Source organism: Falco punctatus, assembly GCF_963210335.1.
Source record: "Falco punctatus genome assembly, chromosome: 9".
Lineage (NCBI taxonomy): Eukaryota > Metazoa > Chordata > Aves > Falconiformes > Falconidae > Falco > Falco punctatus.
In genome coordinates, this window is record NC_137589.1 from 8,572,507 (window position 1) to 8,592,283 (window position 19,777).

Sequence of the window (19,777 nt, forward strand, 5' to 3'; positions counted from 1 at the left end):
GGCTGTAAGCTGAGACAACTGCATCAAATTCAGCACTTCGTAAAATGGCCTTATGTTACACAGTACTTCCAAGCTTCAGTTCACCACTACTTAAAGTAGGAGATTATATTAATGTATCAAGAATAAAAGAAACTCAGGAAGTCCTTTTTCTGACATAAGCCACCTGTCTGCTGAAATGGCAAACTCACTGCAAAACCAGTTTTGGTTAACAACCTTCTGCTTATGCGATCATACAAGATGAAGAAATTCTCCACCACAATGTGCGAAGTCAAGGTATTTCCGTAACAGCTATTAAAAGAAAAAAGCATTTTACTTACCAAGCCAACTTCTGTTTAAATATACTGACACAAACACTGGAGGGACCGTGAAGAAATCTACTACTGAGTTAACTTCTAGCCAAAACCATAGCTTGTCATTGGCTGCTATGAACTGAAAAAAAAAAGAGGGGGGAGGGATGAAAGAATTAGATTATGCTTATGGTGGTTGCAAGTATGTGCAATATTTTCCCTTCTGAAATATTAAACCACAAAGTTACTGGAGAAATAATTGATGTGTTAGGTCAGCCCAGACAAAACAACATGTCCCACAGGGAAGAAGTCTGTATTGTGCATTGCTTGATAACCACATTGAGGTCAAAATGAAAGGTCTAACTAGAGAGGCAGATCATTTATATGATGAGTTGCAATATCCGTGATAAAAACCATTTGCTCCATGTTTAATAACAACTCATCAGTAATAAGAGAAAACTGTAGGTGAGTATATAGTATTTCAAAGTATATCACCTTTGCTATAGCACAGGAAATGTGTTGGCAGTAGTCTCATCACGTATTTGCTGTTCACAGGTTTCTAAATACATCATAGTTTACAGAGTCCCATTATCATCTTACGCAGAGGTAATCACCAGGATGACTCCTACAAGGCACAATTCTAGACCGCAGCAGGGCTAGAGTCCTTTGAATTGTGCCATGGATGAGGTCGCTTCCCTCTCCTGACTACAAAACCAGCCCAGGGAAGCTGGCACACAGATGCCAAGGACATCATAGTTTTAATCTGCCTATTCATCTATGCGCTTATATAAGGTCAAACTACTATTCATATTCAAGTAATAATTAAAATGCATGCTTTACAAAAGTAAGAAATATAAATATATAACTAGATATAAAAATTTAGTGTATCACAAAGGTATTTAACATGGCAGTTTTACCCACTTAAGTCTTCAAACCTGGACTAACATATTTCAAAACAGTGCTTTTATTTTTTGAATTACAGGCAATATCCATTGTCTTTCTTCCAAAGCAAACACTGACATGCTCTATTTCACCCACTTAATCTCCTTGCTTTAGAATTACTTTAAAACTTGAACAGAAAATGTTTACGGTGCATACCAACTTTGCTGGAATCCCAGACACAATATTGGAAAGGGATTCTACTGATGTCAAGAACGTTGAAATCATACTTAAAAAGACGACAGACAACACGAGTAGCATTTGCCTCAGAGAAGACTGAAACCCAAAAATAAATCGACATTTTGTAGTCTATATTACTCAATAGTCAAGCATGACAATTGATCTAAAATATCCAGTTTCAGCAGAAGCTTTCTACTCCCTCCTGTTGAATTTAGTAGTCAGAATATTTTGAACTAAAAGCTTGTTGAGATGGCAGACCAATATTTTCATAACCTGTAATAGAAGTTCTGATCAGCATTTTACCTTTCCAGAGGGAACAACATTTAGGCCTTCAAAAAGGTTAAAGTGTGTTGTTATTCAACAATGAAAAAAAAAAAAAAAAACTGTTCACTGTAAAGGCCACTCATACTTTCCTATGGAAATATTTGAATAGCTATTCATTTAGGTCAGGGGTCCTCAAACTTTTTAACCGGGGGGCCGGCGCGCGGATGAAGTGGCAAGCAGCCATCTGCGGCTGCTTGGTTCCCCCCCAACCCCCGGTGGGGGGGCGGGGGGGGCAGGGTGCAGGGGGGTCTGTAAATACGGGGGGCCGGATTGAGGATCCTGGGGGGCCATATCCTGCCCACGGGCCGTAGTTTGAGGACCCCTGATTTAGGTAATTAGTGATTAATAAAAGCCCATTTCGTACAGAAGCAATCCTACCATGCTTGAAGAGATATGTTCTTCCAGATGCACTAACATAATTCTGTCACTTCCAAAGAAGGATTACTTCCATACCTGCCATAGCTCTGCTGGATCCTATTGCTCAGCTATGCACTAAACTTGTGCTATTTGGACTTAGTCTTCATCAGCAGTTTGCAGAGTTCACTTCTGACTTCTCACATAGTTGGGTACTAGCCAACAAAAATTTTAAAACAGCTATATGTGTTTGAACACAAATATCTTCTAGAACTGGCGATATGGTAATATTTATATGATTTTGAGTTGCAACATCATTTTGGGGCGAACAGATGGAGAAGGATGAGATTTTCAAATATTTCTTAAAAAATTCTAATTTGCCAATGAGCCCTCATAGGAGATATGTATGAGGGGAAAAAAAAAAATAAAACAACAAAAAAAAGCCAAACAAACAAAAACCCCAAAACAAAGAACAAAAAAAACCAAACCCAAGACAAACTAAAATAGCTAAAGGTATGAGATGCTTATTATATAACTAGCCAATTCATTATTGATCTAAATTCTTGCATCCAAAGTATCAGCTTTTCCTCAAGAACTCTCCTCTTCAGTTAGAACTGAAGTTAAACCCATCATAGCATTTTAACTTAGATAAGGAGTACTAATCTGAAGTGAATCCTTACCGTCCCCACTTACCATATTTAAGTTATATTTAAGTTAACATCACAAAGCTGTTTTGCATAACACAAAGATTTGTTTTGGTTGAAACTGAAACTGGAAAAGGTGTTCTAGCAGCACATCTCACATTGTTACTGCTAAAATGTGTTCGGCCCACAGGACAAGAGCAGCCTCTACACTACTCTCTCTTACCCTTCCAAAAACCATACAGTGTGGATATGAAAGTTTTCGCATCAACACTCAGTATGTTCTCCCTTACTGTGCTCTGCTTCTTGATAATGTAGCCTAAGTGACTGCTTTGAGGAAGTATGAGTGGCCAATACATAATTCTAATTTTCTTGGTAAGAGCGTATAACCTTTACCACTAGCACAAAATTTATAAAGCATTCGGATACGTCTGAAAAAACAGTTCTTGGAAGTTCAAAACTACAATGTATTGAATCTGTTGCGTCAAAAAGTTAACCCACATTGCAGGCCTGGTGGAGATCTATGAAAGCTCCCCACATACTTAAGAATTAGGGGTTAATACACTATATGCTTTTATGATACAGCTTAGAATGCACACCCAGTACTGTAAATACTGAAGGAATTTCTCTATTTAGTTAAAGGATAGACACTGCACCTAGACTAGGCAATGAAATGACCTAGATCTGCAACCAAATTCCTTACTGGACCACCAGAAAAGGTTGGTCAAGTTGGTAAGAAGTGAAATCGGAGAAACTCAACTGTCACTGAGACATAGGAGCTCCTGTGATTCAGGAGCAAAATGGAAAAAGGAAGACTATGAGGCAATACTTGTATCAAAATGTAAAGACCAATGTGGCAGGCTTTCTGCTGGCATGAACTTTTCTTTGTAGTTCTGTTATGTTTGAGGCCTTTTCCCCCTGATTTTCCAATTAACAACAAGCAAAGCTAATTTTCAGAGAGTATTTAAAAATAAAACCCAAACATCAGACAAACAAAAAACCCCAACAGCTTGAACTGCAAGCCTTACTGGCCCACATTTTTAAAAGTGCCTGCCTGCCCTAACTTTTAGATACTGCAACAGCATTATTGGATTTTCAGAAAGTGGTAAGTATATTCTAAGGACATATATTTCAGCATGTTGACTAGTATTTACAGCTTCTGCAAAGCATTCATTAGCAGTCTGGGAAAGTGGATGTGCATAAACCTGAATACAGCAGCTCCACCAGCTGTCATCTTTGTCTTTGACTGCCAAAGACATCGCCAGCAGCAGAGGAACAGACCAAGCGTTCCCCAGCCTTGCTGAGGTAGTTATCACTGCCCTGCTGCTGAAACTAGATCTGACGTCATTGACCAGCACTGAACCATAAGAGTTTCCACTTTCTACCACACAAGAAAAGTACGGAACAGACTGCTTAGCTTATAAACTATTGGTCTCCTTACTGATCTTAGACACTTACTATCATTACCTTAATGTTCTTAATCAAATATTTGGGTCGTGCGTTTCAGAAATTAGCTTCGTTTGGTCCAGCCGCTGTCAGGTCAGGTTGTACTGAAAGACACTCCCTATTGAAAAGCTATATTCCCCCCTGACTCGTGCTAACAAAGAAACACTACTTACACGCAAGCCAAAGTAGAGTAGGAAGAACACATTGAAAGCCATGTCGATCTGTAACGTGAAATCTTTGTAGAAATTCTGGCAGGATTCTATTGGGCTATTTGAAAGAAAAAGAAATTGGAGCAAAATGTCAGTAAATGAGTATCTACTCTGGTGAGATTTTTATGCATTTCATTTAGGACCTTGATTCAGAAATCACATTTCTGCTTTCCAGTCGTTTACAAGATACAAGCAAGCATTTCAAATGAATTATTTTATTCATTCAGTTAGCCATTCATACAGTCTTTATATTCACCTGTTCAGGTAATATCTGAGAATTAACATGCAGATACCTTTAAGAAAGGACAAGCAGGAGAATACCTCAGGATTCCTTAACCCCACATTAACCCTTAAAGAACTGACTTCTTTCTATAGGAGACATACCTATAATACTTTAGGAAAACACCTAACAAGCACACAGCCACAGTGAAACATTACATGTTTTTAATTCATATCATAACATAAAACCTTAGACAAAAAAGAAGTTGCTTAGGAATACATTACCCATTAGCAACCTGGGGTACTTAGTCTTGCAGAATCCCTTGTTTTTAAGAAGTTGGTTTTGGTTGGATTTTTTATACTTTTTCTCACTTTTTTTTGTGTATGGCTATTTAATGTACTTTATGTACAGTACTATGAACTAAGTAGAAAAGCAGCATAGCCCACTGGTAAAATTAAATAACAAAATAAATTGAGGAATTTGAAGCAGTACTCTAAGGGTTAATTTCTGCATGCAGGTTAATTAAAATACCTTTGTGTGTGTCAGGCAGCCATTGCAAATTCTAGCTTAATATATTATGCTTTATTTAACAGTGGGACAGGTCAAAAGCATACTCTATACAAACTGGTACTTTATAGATGCACTTTTGTGTAAGGAAGGAGATAACTTCCACGAGTATAACTAGTGATTTATTTGTGAGGTTTCTAAAATAGGTTGGTGAAGCCACAGAACAACGTTGAAGTCACAGACCAAAGTGAAAGTCACGTCCTAATATATGCTGATGTATATGCTATATATACATAACATCCCACCATATATACATGTATATACACACATATATTGCAAATGATCATCACAACTGTATTCATCACAACTGTAACAAAGTGGAAAACTAGAACATAGGTCATTTGATCATTTGGAGCCCTAGAAAACACCCTTTTAGGAAAGAAGAAATTCTTTGGCTTCCCAGGTCAAATAAATCACTGCAAGTGAACATAATACCAGTTAGTATAGTGGTAGCTCAGCAAATACAATGCTAGACCGCTCAACAAGCAAAATTCTATGCATTATGAATGTCAGTTACCTAATTTAAAGGCATAAAGGAAATTACCTGGGCTACCAGGTCATTACACATGCAGCCAAATTTTCCATTCCTTGTATACAATACAGATCAAACAGGTTAAGTAAAGCATGCCCTCTCCTGCCTTTAGATGCATGAATGTATACAGCAAAATTCTCCTTGATGTACAATAGCTTTATATTTTAAGAAGTTTCAGTACTACAGGAAATTCTATCAAAATTGTTTTTCAAAAGCTGTTTGCAAAAACATTGAAGTTATGAAACATTTCTGTGATAATTCAAATAAAATTGATTTACAAAAGCAGGCAGAAGGGAAAAGAAGCCAAATGTTAACATATAGGACGGAGGACAGCACGTCGTACTTTACAAATACATCTTTAGCTACAAAAACAGCGGATGTAATCTGAAAACCCAACAGGATCATTTCCCGATGGCATTATTGAGAGCAATGGATTCTGCCAAAATAAGGTAGGCTACACACCGAGTCACCATGTACCCCACCAACAGAAATCACAGTAAAGTGCAGTGGAAGCAGAACGAACAACCCTGCACCAGCACAGAGGCTTGGACTCTTAATTCCATGGTAGGTTCCTGTAAAAGCTGCAGAAATTCACTGAAGCAAATAGAACGGCACAGATTTATAACTAGGGTCAAGGTCTCATCTTCCTTCCCACAGTTATTTGGTACTTGTCATGTTTGTGAGATAAGGTCAGCTCAGGTTGTACCTAACGGCCATACTTTTGTACCACTGTCCTTTACAAAAACCTACAAGATCTGACAAATTAGCTAATGCATAATACACCTTCATTTTGTATACAAAACACTTTGCCCAGTGGACCACAATCCTGATTTAGGACTCCTGTTTACCTAATACCAGAACTAATACTTCTGCTAGTCATATCCCTAAAGCATCCTTCATTTCAGAGATCCTCTCTCGCTCAATTTCTAAGTTACCCATTTCAAAGACTATGTTGGTGCCTTTTTATTTTAAATTATGATTTTGTCAGAAAGGTATGTCACTAACGCTAAACAAATGATCATTTTTACACACAGGATGGATTAAACCAGATTTTAAGTTTTCCAAATTAAATGGCGACATTCTACAGTTTAGATTTTTTGTTTTCATCAGTAGCTCAAATCTGAGCTGACAGAAAAACATGCCACTAACGTTTCTCATTGTGCTATTCAGGCTGCTGCAGAAAGGAAGCCAATTTGAAACCCCTCTTTACATCAAATTTCCCCCAAACAGAAGCACTCTAGCTCTTTGAGTTCCAGACAGTAGTGTGCTCCAGGACTAATATTATATTCCCAATTTCAAACTAAAATCAGATGGCTTGTCCTGTGAGATTTCACCCCTTTAGATTACCAAAGGTTTCACCTTTGAAGGAGGTAACAGATGTTTAGAAATATTTTTATTACTCTTCCATGGAAGTGTGTTTCATTGTAAGTTCGTGCATTTATACTGCTAAAAACAAGGATAAACTACACTAAGGTTAATGGAATACCACTATACTAACAACGACAGGAAAGATTTAACATAACTAAATAAAAATTACAGTAATGATGTAACTAAATGCATGGGCTTCCCTCAAGAGGTGGAAGGATCTACAGTCCAACCAAAGCGCATGTATACCAACGCACACAGCATGGACAACAGGAGGAGCTGGAAACCACTGGGCAGCAGGAAAATGAAGACATAGTTGCTGTCATGGAAACACAGAGGGATGCCTTGCATTCCTGGATGACTGGAATTCCCGAGTGCTGCAATGGTTGGCTATGAACTCTTTAGAAGGGACAGGCAAGGGAGGAGAGGCGGTGGGGTAGGCCTGTTTGTTAGGGAGTGTTTTGATCGTCTAGACCTTAATGATGGTGACGATAGGGTTGAGTGTTTATGGGTAAGACTCAGGGGGAAGGCCAACAAGATAGATATCATAGTGGGAGTCCTACAGACCACCCAAGCAGGATGAAGAGACAGACAACATAGTCTATAAGCAGCTGGGAGAATTGCTGCCATTATGCTCCCACAGAAGTAAGGGGAAGAAATTCTATAGTCAGACTTTAGCCCAGCTTCACAATCATAGTGACTTCTGTCTGGCTGATCTTACATAAAACATTCCCCACAATAATGGGAAAGGTTGTGCACACCCAATCGGTACTTGAAATTACTATCCAATATGATAATTTCAGTTCCCTATTCTTTAAGGAAGTGGACTCTTATATTTTTGGCACACGTCAGTCTGCTCTTAATGGTTTTCTGCACCCTTTTTTTTTTTTTCTTCTTAATAACAAGGCCTGCAAAGACTATGATGGATGCCAATTTTTATCTGTGTGTAATTATATACCAAAATGCAAAAGATTAATTTAAAGAATATAAATCTAGTTATGGTTTGCCACATTTCTTGAGGACCAGAAGTTATATGCAAAACATTCATCAACCACAACAAAATAAAATTATTTCTACTGTATCTTCAGGAAAGTACCAATGTTAATGTTGTACCACATCTCTGGAAATTTAAGAAACTATTGAAACTTTTAGCAATTCAAAGAAGTGCCTAAATTTAGAAATTTTGCCTATATTAAAAAAAAATATTTTTTGGAAAAAAGCAAAGTTGTCTTCTAAATGGTGGAGAAAAAGCTACATCCATTATTGAAATTAGATAAAATGTATTTTAAGTCTTAATACTAATTAAATAAAATGTAAAATTGAAAAATTTGAACTAAAAAAAAAAAATTGTTAAAAACTTAACATGCCCGAGAAAGAAATGCAATAACCTGGTACTACGAAAAATTAGGAAGTTTTTTTATTTCCATTGCTCATGACAGTTTTTAGATTGCACAATAGTACAATTATATGATAAAAGAGTAGTGTGCCATTTCTATTCTAGAAGGAATGTCCATTGATGAGGGTGAATTTTAAAATCAAACAATAATTCTGTACGCAAGTAGAGGCTGCTACAATATAATCAACACAAATGAATAAATAATTGGAAGAAACCACTCAATATTTAGAAGCTTTTTAGTATCCAATAATTTGAAGACATTCCATTCCCTTCCCACTTTCAAATGATATTTGAATGCAATTTATATGTATTATTTCGGGTGTGTAAATGTTCTTTGTTCATAAAACTGTCTATAGTGATTTTTTATTCCAAACTATTCTGTTTTACTGGAAGCACCTCTGTAGTACTGAATTCCCTCAAATTTATTTAAAAAAAAAGTTACAAATTTTGAAGTAAAAAATGTTTGCCACAAATTTGGTAAGACAGTGTCCATTTATACTCTAATACATACTTCTAACAGTGCAGGAAAAAAAAGGGGGGTTATATTTAGGCTTTTAACTGTGTTTCAGTGATGTAGTATTAAAGTAAAACTAAGGGGAAAGCCATATGTTTCATTGCCATATGTTTCATTTAGGAAAAACAATTTTCATTCAAACGCAGAATACTTTTGCTTCCTTTAACTGTGGCTTAGTTGCACAGCTCAGAAGGGAATCAGCTGTTAAAAATCATCTTTACTGAAACAGGCATGGACATACAGCAAAATTATAAACATGGATGCCTATCAAGTGTCAACGTAGTGAAACAAATGCCACAATTAAAATCCATCAGCAAGTCTAAACATAATGAAAGTTATCAAACATCTCACAGATTGATAAGAAAGTGTAACAATTTTTTTCATACTTCAAATGGCTTTCACTTATTAACCAAGTTAGTCCCACAGCAACTAAACAAAAAGTATCTTCTTGCAGGTGTGTAGTGATCTAAATGCAAGATGCCTTGGTAAATGACTCAGTTTAGAAAGCCTTTCTTTGAGTCATAACATCATTAAACGCATTCATTTTTTAATGGCAAATATCTTCTAAATTACTTCACCCTCCCTTGACATGGTGGTGTCTGCCACTGGGGAAGTGTTGCCTTAGCGTTTTCAGTCAGCACTGCAGGACATGCAGGAAGAGTTAAGCTGGTTTCTGACCCCAACAGGCGGAGCAGCCAGCTGGATCAGCACCACCTTCAGTCAAGGCAGGGGGAAAACCCACTTTACCCACAGCAGAACTGCAGCGTAATCTGCCCTTACAGCCCTAAAATGTGGGATCCATAAGACTCCATGGCATCATCCCTAGTTATAGATATGTTCTAAGAGGTTTTGTGTACCTGAAGCTAGTGAGTGAAGGAGGAACAATCCCTTTGTCGATGAATTTTGCAGACAGTTATGACCCAATGGCCAAGGATGACACTCTGACCATTTCCTCTCTCTTCTTATCTTCATATTGATAAAGATACATTTGAATTCTTTTTGACCATTCAACATCCTACGTCTAAATCCTTAGCTACTGTTTCTCCTGTGCACACACACACAGACTTGGATAACTTTCTGCTCCCAACGTGTTTCAGTGTCAAATCCTGGAGCTTCTTTTTTGTACTCTAGCCAAGATGCTGACCATGCTTAGTTGTCTTTCTCTCACCTTTTTGTATAGTACCTTAATCTTCCTCTTCCTTCAGAAAGCTTCAGATAAGTATTCCTGCATAACTTCCTGGGACTTCGCCAAGTACTTCTTTAATTCTCTGTCCTGACTCTCCTTTTCTTAATGAATTAAACTGTATTTTTCTTTCCAGTCACAAAAACTCAACTTTAGCATGCGATGAATTTATTTTTGATTATTCTATCTTACTGTCTGTTTCCATCTCCATTCCTGCTTTGGCTACATGTCGAGCGGCCTCCCTTCTTCACTCGGATATACATCTTTCTCTTTGACATTCCTTTTGAAAATGTATTGCTGACCTTAGGCCCATACCCACTAAGCTATCTTTGATTTACATCAACAAATAGTATCCTCTTTCTTCAATTTGAAAGGTAAATAAGCAAAATATAAATCTGATAAAAAAAAAAAGATGACCTGCCGAACAATGTGAAATAAAGCTATCTTCCAAGATTTATTAGGCTATTATTTAATCTACCCCTAATAAATTGCTAGCACCTCAAGGGAGCTGCTTTTCAGAAAAAAACACAGGAACAATGCAAGTTGCTTGTCCTTATTTCCTTTCCTAAATTCTATCACAACACCTTCTGTTATTCTTTAAAGTCTGATGGATCACAAGCTGGCATTAGAGCATTACCCTTCTATTTCTAACCTAATTAAAAAATGCATCATGACTCATCTGTTCTGTAGATGCTTTCGACAACTAAGTACTTCTATATTATCTCCCTAGCACACTGGGGAACCCTGAGCAGCTTTTAAACTCATTTTGGGTAAAATTAACAGGTTTCCTCATTCTCCTTCAAAAATATCCACTGTCAGAAGAAATAAGCAGTTTCAAAACCAGATCAATCAGTAATAAGTTGGTACAAAAGCATCATTTAGTAAAGATTTTTCTAAGAATCAGGGTCAGAGATATATAATTTTTCCTTATGGTTCTCTGACTTAAGTGGATCATGTGATAAATATCTGGGCATAAAAGGTTTGGTGGTGGGGGTTGTTTCCTGTGAATGTTAACTTGATTTATAGATATATTTAAATCCTGTGACTTGACAGTTTTTAATGCAAAATTAATTCAGTTTAGAAAATGAGACAGAGGAGGCCTTCCAGTGGGAAAGAAAGAAAGGTTCTTAATTTCCTTTTCTGTCATATCCATGTACAAAATTAAGAGCAAAATTAAATTTGTACAACTGCAAAAAGAAGGTATACTTTCCTGATGCCTTCTCAGATGCAGAAGATTTTGCCTAGCATAACTCTGACTTTCACAGAGCTATTTGTTACTGGCAACATACAAAGTGACAGAGTCAAGTAACATTGCTAGTACTGACTTTACCTAAATGAACTAATACAACTTGGTAAAGTTCAGTACTGTTGTCAGTTTGCATCTTTCTTGTTCATGTTTTCCATGCATTTTAAGTACACCGTGCCTCTTCTAAGACTGCCATAAGCCAACCCACCATAGAACTCAAGCAAAATCAAATACTTACCTTCCTCAGCCCAAACACAAAACTGTATACAAGTACGGTAATAAGAAACTTCCACGTACAGATTTATTTTGAATTACTGGGATATATATAAAATATGCACATTAAAATTGCTCACTGTGAAAACAGAGTATTTCTTAATTTCATCAGGGGGTATGAACATTCACTACTGCCTGCAGCATGTGTCTTCTCCAATTACTGACTTTCACAAACAAAAGCTAAAGGAAAATTCCTGCAGAACAGCTAAACAACCAGGAAACGAGTGCTAAAACAAGTATAAGTAAATGGCCCAGAGTCAAATCTCTCCAAGTTTTTTGAGCAGTGAACAGAAGACAAAGCATGCGCTTTCTTGCAAAAGGTTTGCTCAGAACCACATAAGTAGGAAGAGTGTATGATTTTATTTTGCATTAGATTTGTTAAATGCTTACCATAAGCTGAGAACAGTGGCAACTGCAACTAGTATTAATTTACCTTGATAAAATAATCTCCCTGATGACAAATCAATTCTAACAGAACAATAGAGCAACAGTGCCAGGGAGCACATTTTTAATCAAAGGTTCTTGTGTGAGACTACTAACGTATTAAAGAGAAAAACACCAGTATATAGTTTCAACTAACATAATATTACTATCTTTTTTGAACACCTAATAAGCCACCTCAGTTATATCTGATATGCTGCCTACATTGCAGAAAGATTCTGTTAAACTGCATACCCTATTTACTAGAGCTGACAATCTGGCATATTTCTACTCCATAATGACCCCTTTCTATTACTCCTTGTCTGTTATTATTCAATATAATTGCTCTTTAATATTCTTTATCAAAGTGCATCAAGGAGTAATAAGTTGTTGTAGCTGTTCATTCCAGAGAACAGAAAATAATTGGTGACATGAAAATGCAAACACATCATATGATACTGCAAAAAGGGTATTGATCCCTTTTCCACATTGACATTGAATTGCATAGATGGAAATGGATCAAGTTAGTGAGAAGTACATCAGAAGCATCAAACTTTTTCAATTAAAACAGTTAAACATTGCAATAAGTTCTTTAGAGAGAATGGTGATTCTCAGATTTTTAAAACAGTGTTAAATATTTTTCAGCCTGGGATATACAGACCACTTACAATCCTTGCATTTGCATGTGTCAACAGAATGTTCTACACATGTGATACTTCTAAAATTTCCTCCTCCTGTAGAGGACGGCCTACAAACCGGTGTTCTCTTAGACAAGTGTCGGTAGGCACACATTTATGTGTAACCACTCTTACCCTTGCAACAGAAGGAAGAGTGACTTCCTGAGATTTCCTCTTCCTCTATTTTATGTGATTCTACTTTGCAGCCGCTTCCTTTTACAATTAACCAAAGGTGCTTTTCACGTTTTCTATCCACTTTCCTTAAAGTTTTCAACAGTCCACCATCATCACCAGTTTCCAGCTTTAACTACTCCTTCACCTCAGTGCCTTTTATTATCCTTCTATTCTGTTGATATTGATGCCCAACTTTTAAAATTCTCCCACATCTGACTGCACTCTTTGAAAAAACACACTTTCCAAAACTGAGAATGTCCTCTACCTAACCTATTTGACTCCAAGTTAAGATTACTATTTTTCTTTTGTATATCATCATAAAACTGACCCTTAATTTTCTGCTTGATATGTGTAACAGACTCCTCCAGATGATTTTGAATATTCTTTCTATATGTTTATTGCTTGCTTACATACTGTAATTAAAACAAACAAACAAACAACCTAAACTTGTCCTACGGAATTTAGTCTAAATTCAACTATCCTAACTGAAAATGACAAGAGCACCACGTGTTTAAATCTTTCCACTTCATTCATCTGTCTTTTCTGGAATTCCCTCCTCTGGCTACTATCTAGTTTACTGAGTACTAAAAAACTTGGACCTAAGGTACATTATTTGACTTTAATGTCAGTGAATAATGTAATTGAGCAATGAAAGCCAGAGGTGCTGCAAAACGGTAAAAACTTGACATTACATTACTGCATCAGGTTTTTTTGGTCAAGCTTTTTAGTGCATGCACCCAAATCTAATACTACCCATAGAAAGCTATCCATATTGCGTTAATGAATATTCTAAGGCAGTCCTAATACACAGTTACACCAGGCAGGATATATTGTTTCATATGTCAAATGAAGGAATAACTGTAAACATGAATAATGTACATTCCTTCAAAATATTTAAGTAAAACTAGAAAATATATTAGCCCCAAATAAATTTTCATAATTTCAGATTCCCTCTCATTCCTCATGAGGAACTTTGAGCATTATCTATCCCATCAGCATAAGGGTCCTGTTAAGCACCTCAGTCATTTAATACCTAACACATGCCTAAGGTGCCATAGGTCATGTACCTCAGCTACTCCCAAACTACTACACATCCAGTATCCTTGTAAATTATGATGGGAGATCTGTATGTGTATACTTGTTCCACTTGACAAGGAATAATGGACAGGTGAACTGAAGTAAAAAACCTTTCAACTACCCAGAATAACCATCTGAGTTCTTAGAATAGATCCTGAGTATCACAGTGTATCTCTCTAAATTTGTCTGCCTTAAACTGCAGGCACATAATCTAGGTAAAATTCACTCCCAGCATATATAAACACTCAGAAGGGTCCTTTGTATCACTTTCCCTTTCTCTGGACTCCTGAAGAGTCTTATTGCACATACCTTTAAAGTAAAACACGTGCACACGGTTTCTCTACCCATACACTCCACTGTGGCTTACTTTCCACATGCATATAACGGCAACCTAGGAAACGTTGCTACTCAGAAATGTTCATGTCACAGCTGTCACAGCTGTTCCAGCCATGGGACCTCATTATTTACCAGGACCGTCTTAAGAGCAAACTACCATGTTCTTGAGGCAAAATGCTGATTCCGTGAAAGACTCTGCATAGCCACATTTACTTTTTGCAAAAGAATAGAAACAGTTTAAACAAACAAAGAAGAAAATTTAAAATATCCTTCAGCTCTTTCCTAGTTCAACATTTCAGATAAGAAAACTAGCCTGGAGCCCAAGTGATAGCCCCAATCACAGCAGCTTTTCTAAACAGAAAAGGCAAAGCCCTTTTTAGGCAGATTAATGACATTATGCCTTTCTTCTTTAGCAGTCACTTTATCTCCATTAACAAATGGAGTAAAGTATGGCCAACACCTGTAGTGGCTGCTCAGATCGATTACCACAACCCTGATATAAAACTACTTTACATCAATGTAAGACGGGGATTATAATGTTGTTAAAAATGAATTTATAGTGGCCTTTTTCTCTGACACAATCTCAAAATGGCTTGCACTGTATCATCCATCACCCTTTTATCCTGGCTGCTGTGCATGGGAAAATGGATGTGTAGTTAGGCTTACACACTGAGCTAATGGAAAGTCAAAAGGACTAGTGTAATAAACCATTTTGCACCGATTTCAGGAGGAAGAACTTCACATTGCCATATAGATATGTGTCTCAGCAGTTTTATAGTCCTAAAATAATTTTCCATCGTTATAAGAAAAAAAAAAAGTAACTGTCATTATGCGGAATATAGGAATAACAACAACAACAACTGAAAAAATAAATATCCTAAGTAAGGCTAAATAATAAAATATTCTCAGGGCAGCAGAGTATCAGCATGTGGGTGGCTTCACACCAGTTGTGGAAATTAGTTCCCCTTTTTTTTTTTTTACTGTTTTTAATATATTGCATGTTTTCAGTTACCTACTTAAAAGTACACACTAAGAGTGTATTTCATCTTTATATATACATATATATGTTCACAATTATAATTTTTCAAGCAACATAACTCTTTATATTATATATTTTATATATTTTTATATATTATATTTATATTGCGGGATACGTAATATTTATTCACCACATTGAATACTAATTTCTAATTGGCAAATTAATTTTGATCCCCAAAAACGCATAGAATGTAACCTCAGAACACCTAACATTTGCACCACTACAAACTGTGTTCAGACACCATGCTTCAAGTCACTTTCCAAAGCGTTGTTTCATCATTTTATCAGGAAACTATACGATTAGCATTAAATTGTATCTTCTACCATGCTGATCAAAGATCTGAATACATTTAAGAACATATGAATAACAGGTTGCTTCAGATGGTCACAATGTCATTTGTAAAAGATACTTAGAGTAGTGTTACAATTCCTCATACGGAATTTTCTTTTGTGTTTCGTAAATCAATACATTTTAAATTATTTTGCAGACTATTTATATTACTAAAAAAACCAAAACCGTTGCACTTCAAAATGCTTCCCAAATTCTGACTTTTAGTGAATGGTTATATATAATCTTACCTCTTTTCACTGTCACCTGCTGCTAAAGTTGACAGCAGGGAAAGGTTTATCTTTCTGAACACTACTGGCATCATTCAAGCAGTTGTCAGAACAGGATAGTTCATACACGCTTTCCTTCCCACATCTTGACAACACTGCAATTGTCTATCTAGTCAATAAACTACTGTAATATGCTGGAAATGTTAAATATATAGATCTGATACATATTATGTCCTATTCATTCTACAAAAGCTTCAATAAAGATACTGATAAACATAATCCAAATTTGCTCAAACTTTCTAATGTTATGGGTTTTTTAAATTCCAGTTCATGCACTTAATGCTCTAGACTGCATTCAGTGTATACACCATTATGGGAAACACATTGGCATGCACAAGCAATACAAGAATAGATTATAATTAATCCCGTAGACAACCAAAAAAGGTGAAGTTGCATCATGCAATGAAACCACAGCTTGGCCTGGGCTGCCATGCAGAAAAAACCTACATCAAAGAGTCTGCTGTACGGCTCCTAGGTAAGAGTTGATATGAAAGAGGTGAGTTATTTCAGCAATGAAGTCACAGGCTGAAAATGTTTATACTACTGTAAACAAAATACTGTACATAGCACCAGTATTACTCGAGGGGGAGGTGGGGTGGGGGAAGATGCTTGTAGAGGAGGACAAAAAAGGATGAGAAAGAGAAAAAGGGGGAGGAGGATTTATAAATTACAATAACAAGTCTGAAATCCAATCGGTCCTTTTTAACAAGCATTTTTTTTATTTCATTCAAAATAATCTCAGCTGAGCTTTCAAAGCAAACCTGAATTTTCAATGTATCTTGCAAAAAAAACAGTGGGTGAATTAATGGTACAGGGTAGTTTCAAAATGTCCATAGTGTTCAGTAACTGATGAATAACTGAAGATAATAAACACATAGATATGCAGAGATGAATTTTTCAATGCAGTGCACAGGACCTAAACCACACAACTTCCACTGATTTGAATGCATAATGTATTGCACTGAATGAATATGGGCAATATAACAGATGCATTGGTATGAGTGATTTATTCAGCCACCTTCTGCTGCTTTTCTAGTAAAAGACATCTTTCTGCTGAATAAAGCAGGTTTTTTTTGCAGAGATTGTGCTAATTCTGAATTGCCTTTACCTTACTCACCTTCACAGCTGTTCTGAATGTAAAAATGTGCCCTGAATAATAGGGTGACCACCTAGCCTGTTTTAAGGCATGTACATTAGGCCCAGTACTTTATAGCCTGATTCCAGTAAGTTCATAAAGGAATAGCTGACGAGGTAATTTATTTTAACGCAATACTCAAATAAGAGGATCCTACCCTGTGACGGAAAAAAGTATTATTCTGTAACACCGTAACATATTTTTATGTGTATGCCATTACAGAACGATTTGTTCCATGTTTTTTCCAATAGGTATGCTGGTTCTGAGCATTTTTTCTTCATTGCCTTTAATTGTAGGTGGTCGCTCTATTTTAATCACAGTTTTGAAATATACCAACTAATTATGCAGGACAGCAATTTCAGGAACACCAGAAACAGTTTTATCAAGAACACTAAAATTTAACTTATCGTATAAAGTTTTAATAGAATCTATTGTTGTATCAGTTGCAGAACAATTGCTTTTGTTGTCTCTGGTTTTAAACACTAATAAACCTTGAAAAATTAATCTTCCTATTTAGCAAATTGCCACAGAAATTTAGATCAAAATAAAATAATTTTTATTGTAAGTACAAATTAATTTCTGTCCTCTTGAAATTGCTCAGAATATTTTGAAGAAAAAACTGTCAGCACCTTTTGAATTGGGTAAAAAAAATAAATCCATATTCCAGTTATAAAACTTCCGATTGTACTACACTCAAACAGTGTTTAACACATTCTTTTTCTAGCCAAACACTTCCACCCTCTTCACAGGGACAGAACTTACAGTCATGACTCATACCACTTTTGGCCACCATTCGCTATTTAACAAGGCTAGCAGGATGTTTCATTAATTGCATATTAAAGATGTGAACATTTTCTTGGGTGTACAGGTATGCACTTACAAATTGTTGCACAGTGCATGCAAGTGTTATCGACGAGGAAAAAGGTTACTGAGTCAAGACAGATTTAAGAACTGCTGACACAGCCAGCAACCTACTACATTATTTAAGGCAAGCGGATGAGAAGCCCAGAAATCTAGAAAATGAACTTGCAGACTTCCACAGCGTACCATTCCTATTACTGTACAGTTTAGTAATAGGAATTATGGCATACACATTATGTACTATAGCATATATGTATCGCAACATAAATATACATATTACATATGTATACGTTCCCACTGTTGTGGAAATAAAAGAGTCTAGCTTTTCTTACTTGGCAAACGTTGATTTAGCAAAAGATGAAAAACAGCCCTTATATTTATTCTTAAGAAAAATAATACACAGGTGATTTTTCATCTAGTCACGACGGACAACTCCTAAAGACACAAACGGAACACAGAGCAGGTCTTAGTTCTACAATCTCATCACTCAGAAGATGAACATAATTTAAAAACAAAATGAGAACCACCATATCCTGTGTATCTGTTACTAATGCAGGAGAGGATGACAGAAGCTACAAATGCAAAGATGTCTGAAGATCAGGTTAAATTAGTTTACCATACACCTTCACAATAGTTTATTGTCCTATGAACAGTGAATTTTGCTAGAAAACCAGTTAGTCTTGAGAGACCAAATCATTACGTTCAAGAAGAGATTCGGTCTTCTGTTTTCAGATGACTGCTACGAACAAACCTCACATTAAAAAAGACTCTCTGCTGCAGCTGGAGGGAAGCTATCAAACTCATTAATTTCTTAACAAGCTAAAATGGCAGAAATGTGTCCCTTTTGGTTTCAAACTAAATGACCAGAGCTACCATACTGAGCTAAACTGCCAACTGAATTTTCCCTGGAGTTCAGTTCTTTCCAATCCCTGAACATGAAATTCCTTTCAGTAAATCAACTAGCAAAGTTTAGTCCAGCAAAACAGGGCATCCGATTCTAGCATTCTGTTTTCTCCTAGCCATACCATGATGCACAGCAAAAAAATCAGGTCAAACTAGGGTCTCCATGTTGTACATATTTCTACTTATACACTTTCTAATAAACGCACTCACTAAAGAAAGCTCAGCTGTATTCAAAGCCTTCTTGTCTAACTTGTTCTGAATACCTGCATGAACAAAGATTTCAAATGTCTAGACAGCTTGTTTCAATGCTTCATAGCTCTTATAAATACAGATAAGCCTAGTCATTATTAGTATCAATAATTAATAACAAGCTTTAATCTTTATAATATTATTGCTCTTCTGCATTGAAGAAAATGTTTATGGCAACAAGAATTTTTCCCTCTGACTTCAGAGGGAACTTTCTAACCTGTTGATGTCCTGGCCTTCACTTAATTTCAGTACATCTGTTTCCAGAATCTAAAGAGAATACTGTATTAGCAAGTTGTTCTCATTTTTATGGCTTGTTTGCCAAAATTAAAGGCTGATATTTTTAATAAATCTAATGATTGAAGCTTTTGAAAAATTTAATTTGCTATATATTCCATGCTCTAGGAAACGTATATGAATGTGTCAATATTTTTCTATACTTTGCCTTTTTCTGTGTATATTGTATTGACATTTCATAAATTCAGTTCCTTGTTTAGTCAGATATGCTGTTAAACTCACAGCAGAATTCAACAAAGGTACAATAAAGACATAATTGAACACTCATTCTTATTTTCCTAAACCTAGAAAGAAAAAAGACAACACATTAAATCTCACT

The 19,777-nt window shown here is 36.2% G+C and overlaps 1 protein-coding gene across 15 annotated transcripts in view; it reads right to left on the reverse strand.

Annotated features, from left to right (window-relative positions):
• The window catches only part of KCNMA1 (potassium calcium-activated channel subfamily M alpha 1), a 555,223-nt gene that overhangs the window by 250,735 nt on the left and 284,711 nt on the right, over window positions 1–19,777 (reverse strand). For all 15 annotated transcript variants that reach the window (XM_080403227.1, XM_080403225.1, XM_080403230.1 and 12 more), the window contains 2 exons: window positions 4,345–4,438; window positions 318–429 (listed from right to left, as the gene is read on the reverse strand). In XM_080403227.1, the coding sequence (XP_080259353.1) occupies window positions 318–429; window positions 4,345–4,438 (206 nt within the window). The remainder of the gene's footprint in view (window positions 1–317; window positions 430–4,344; window positions 4,439–19,777) is intronic.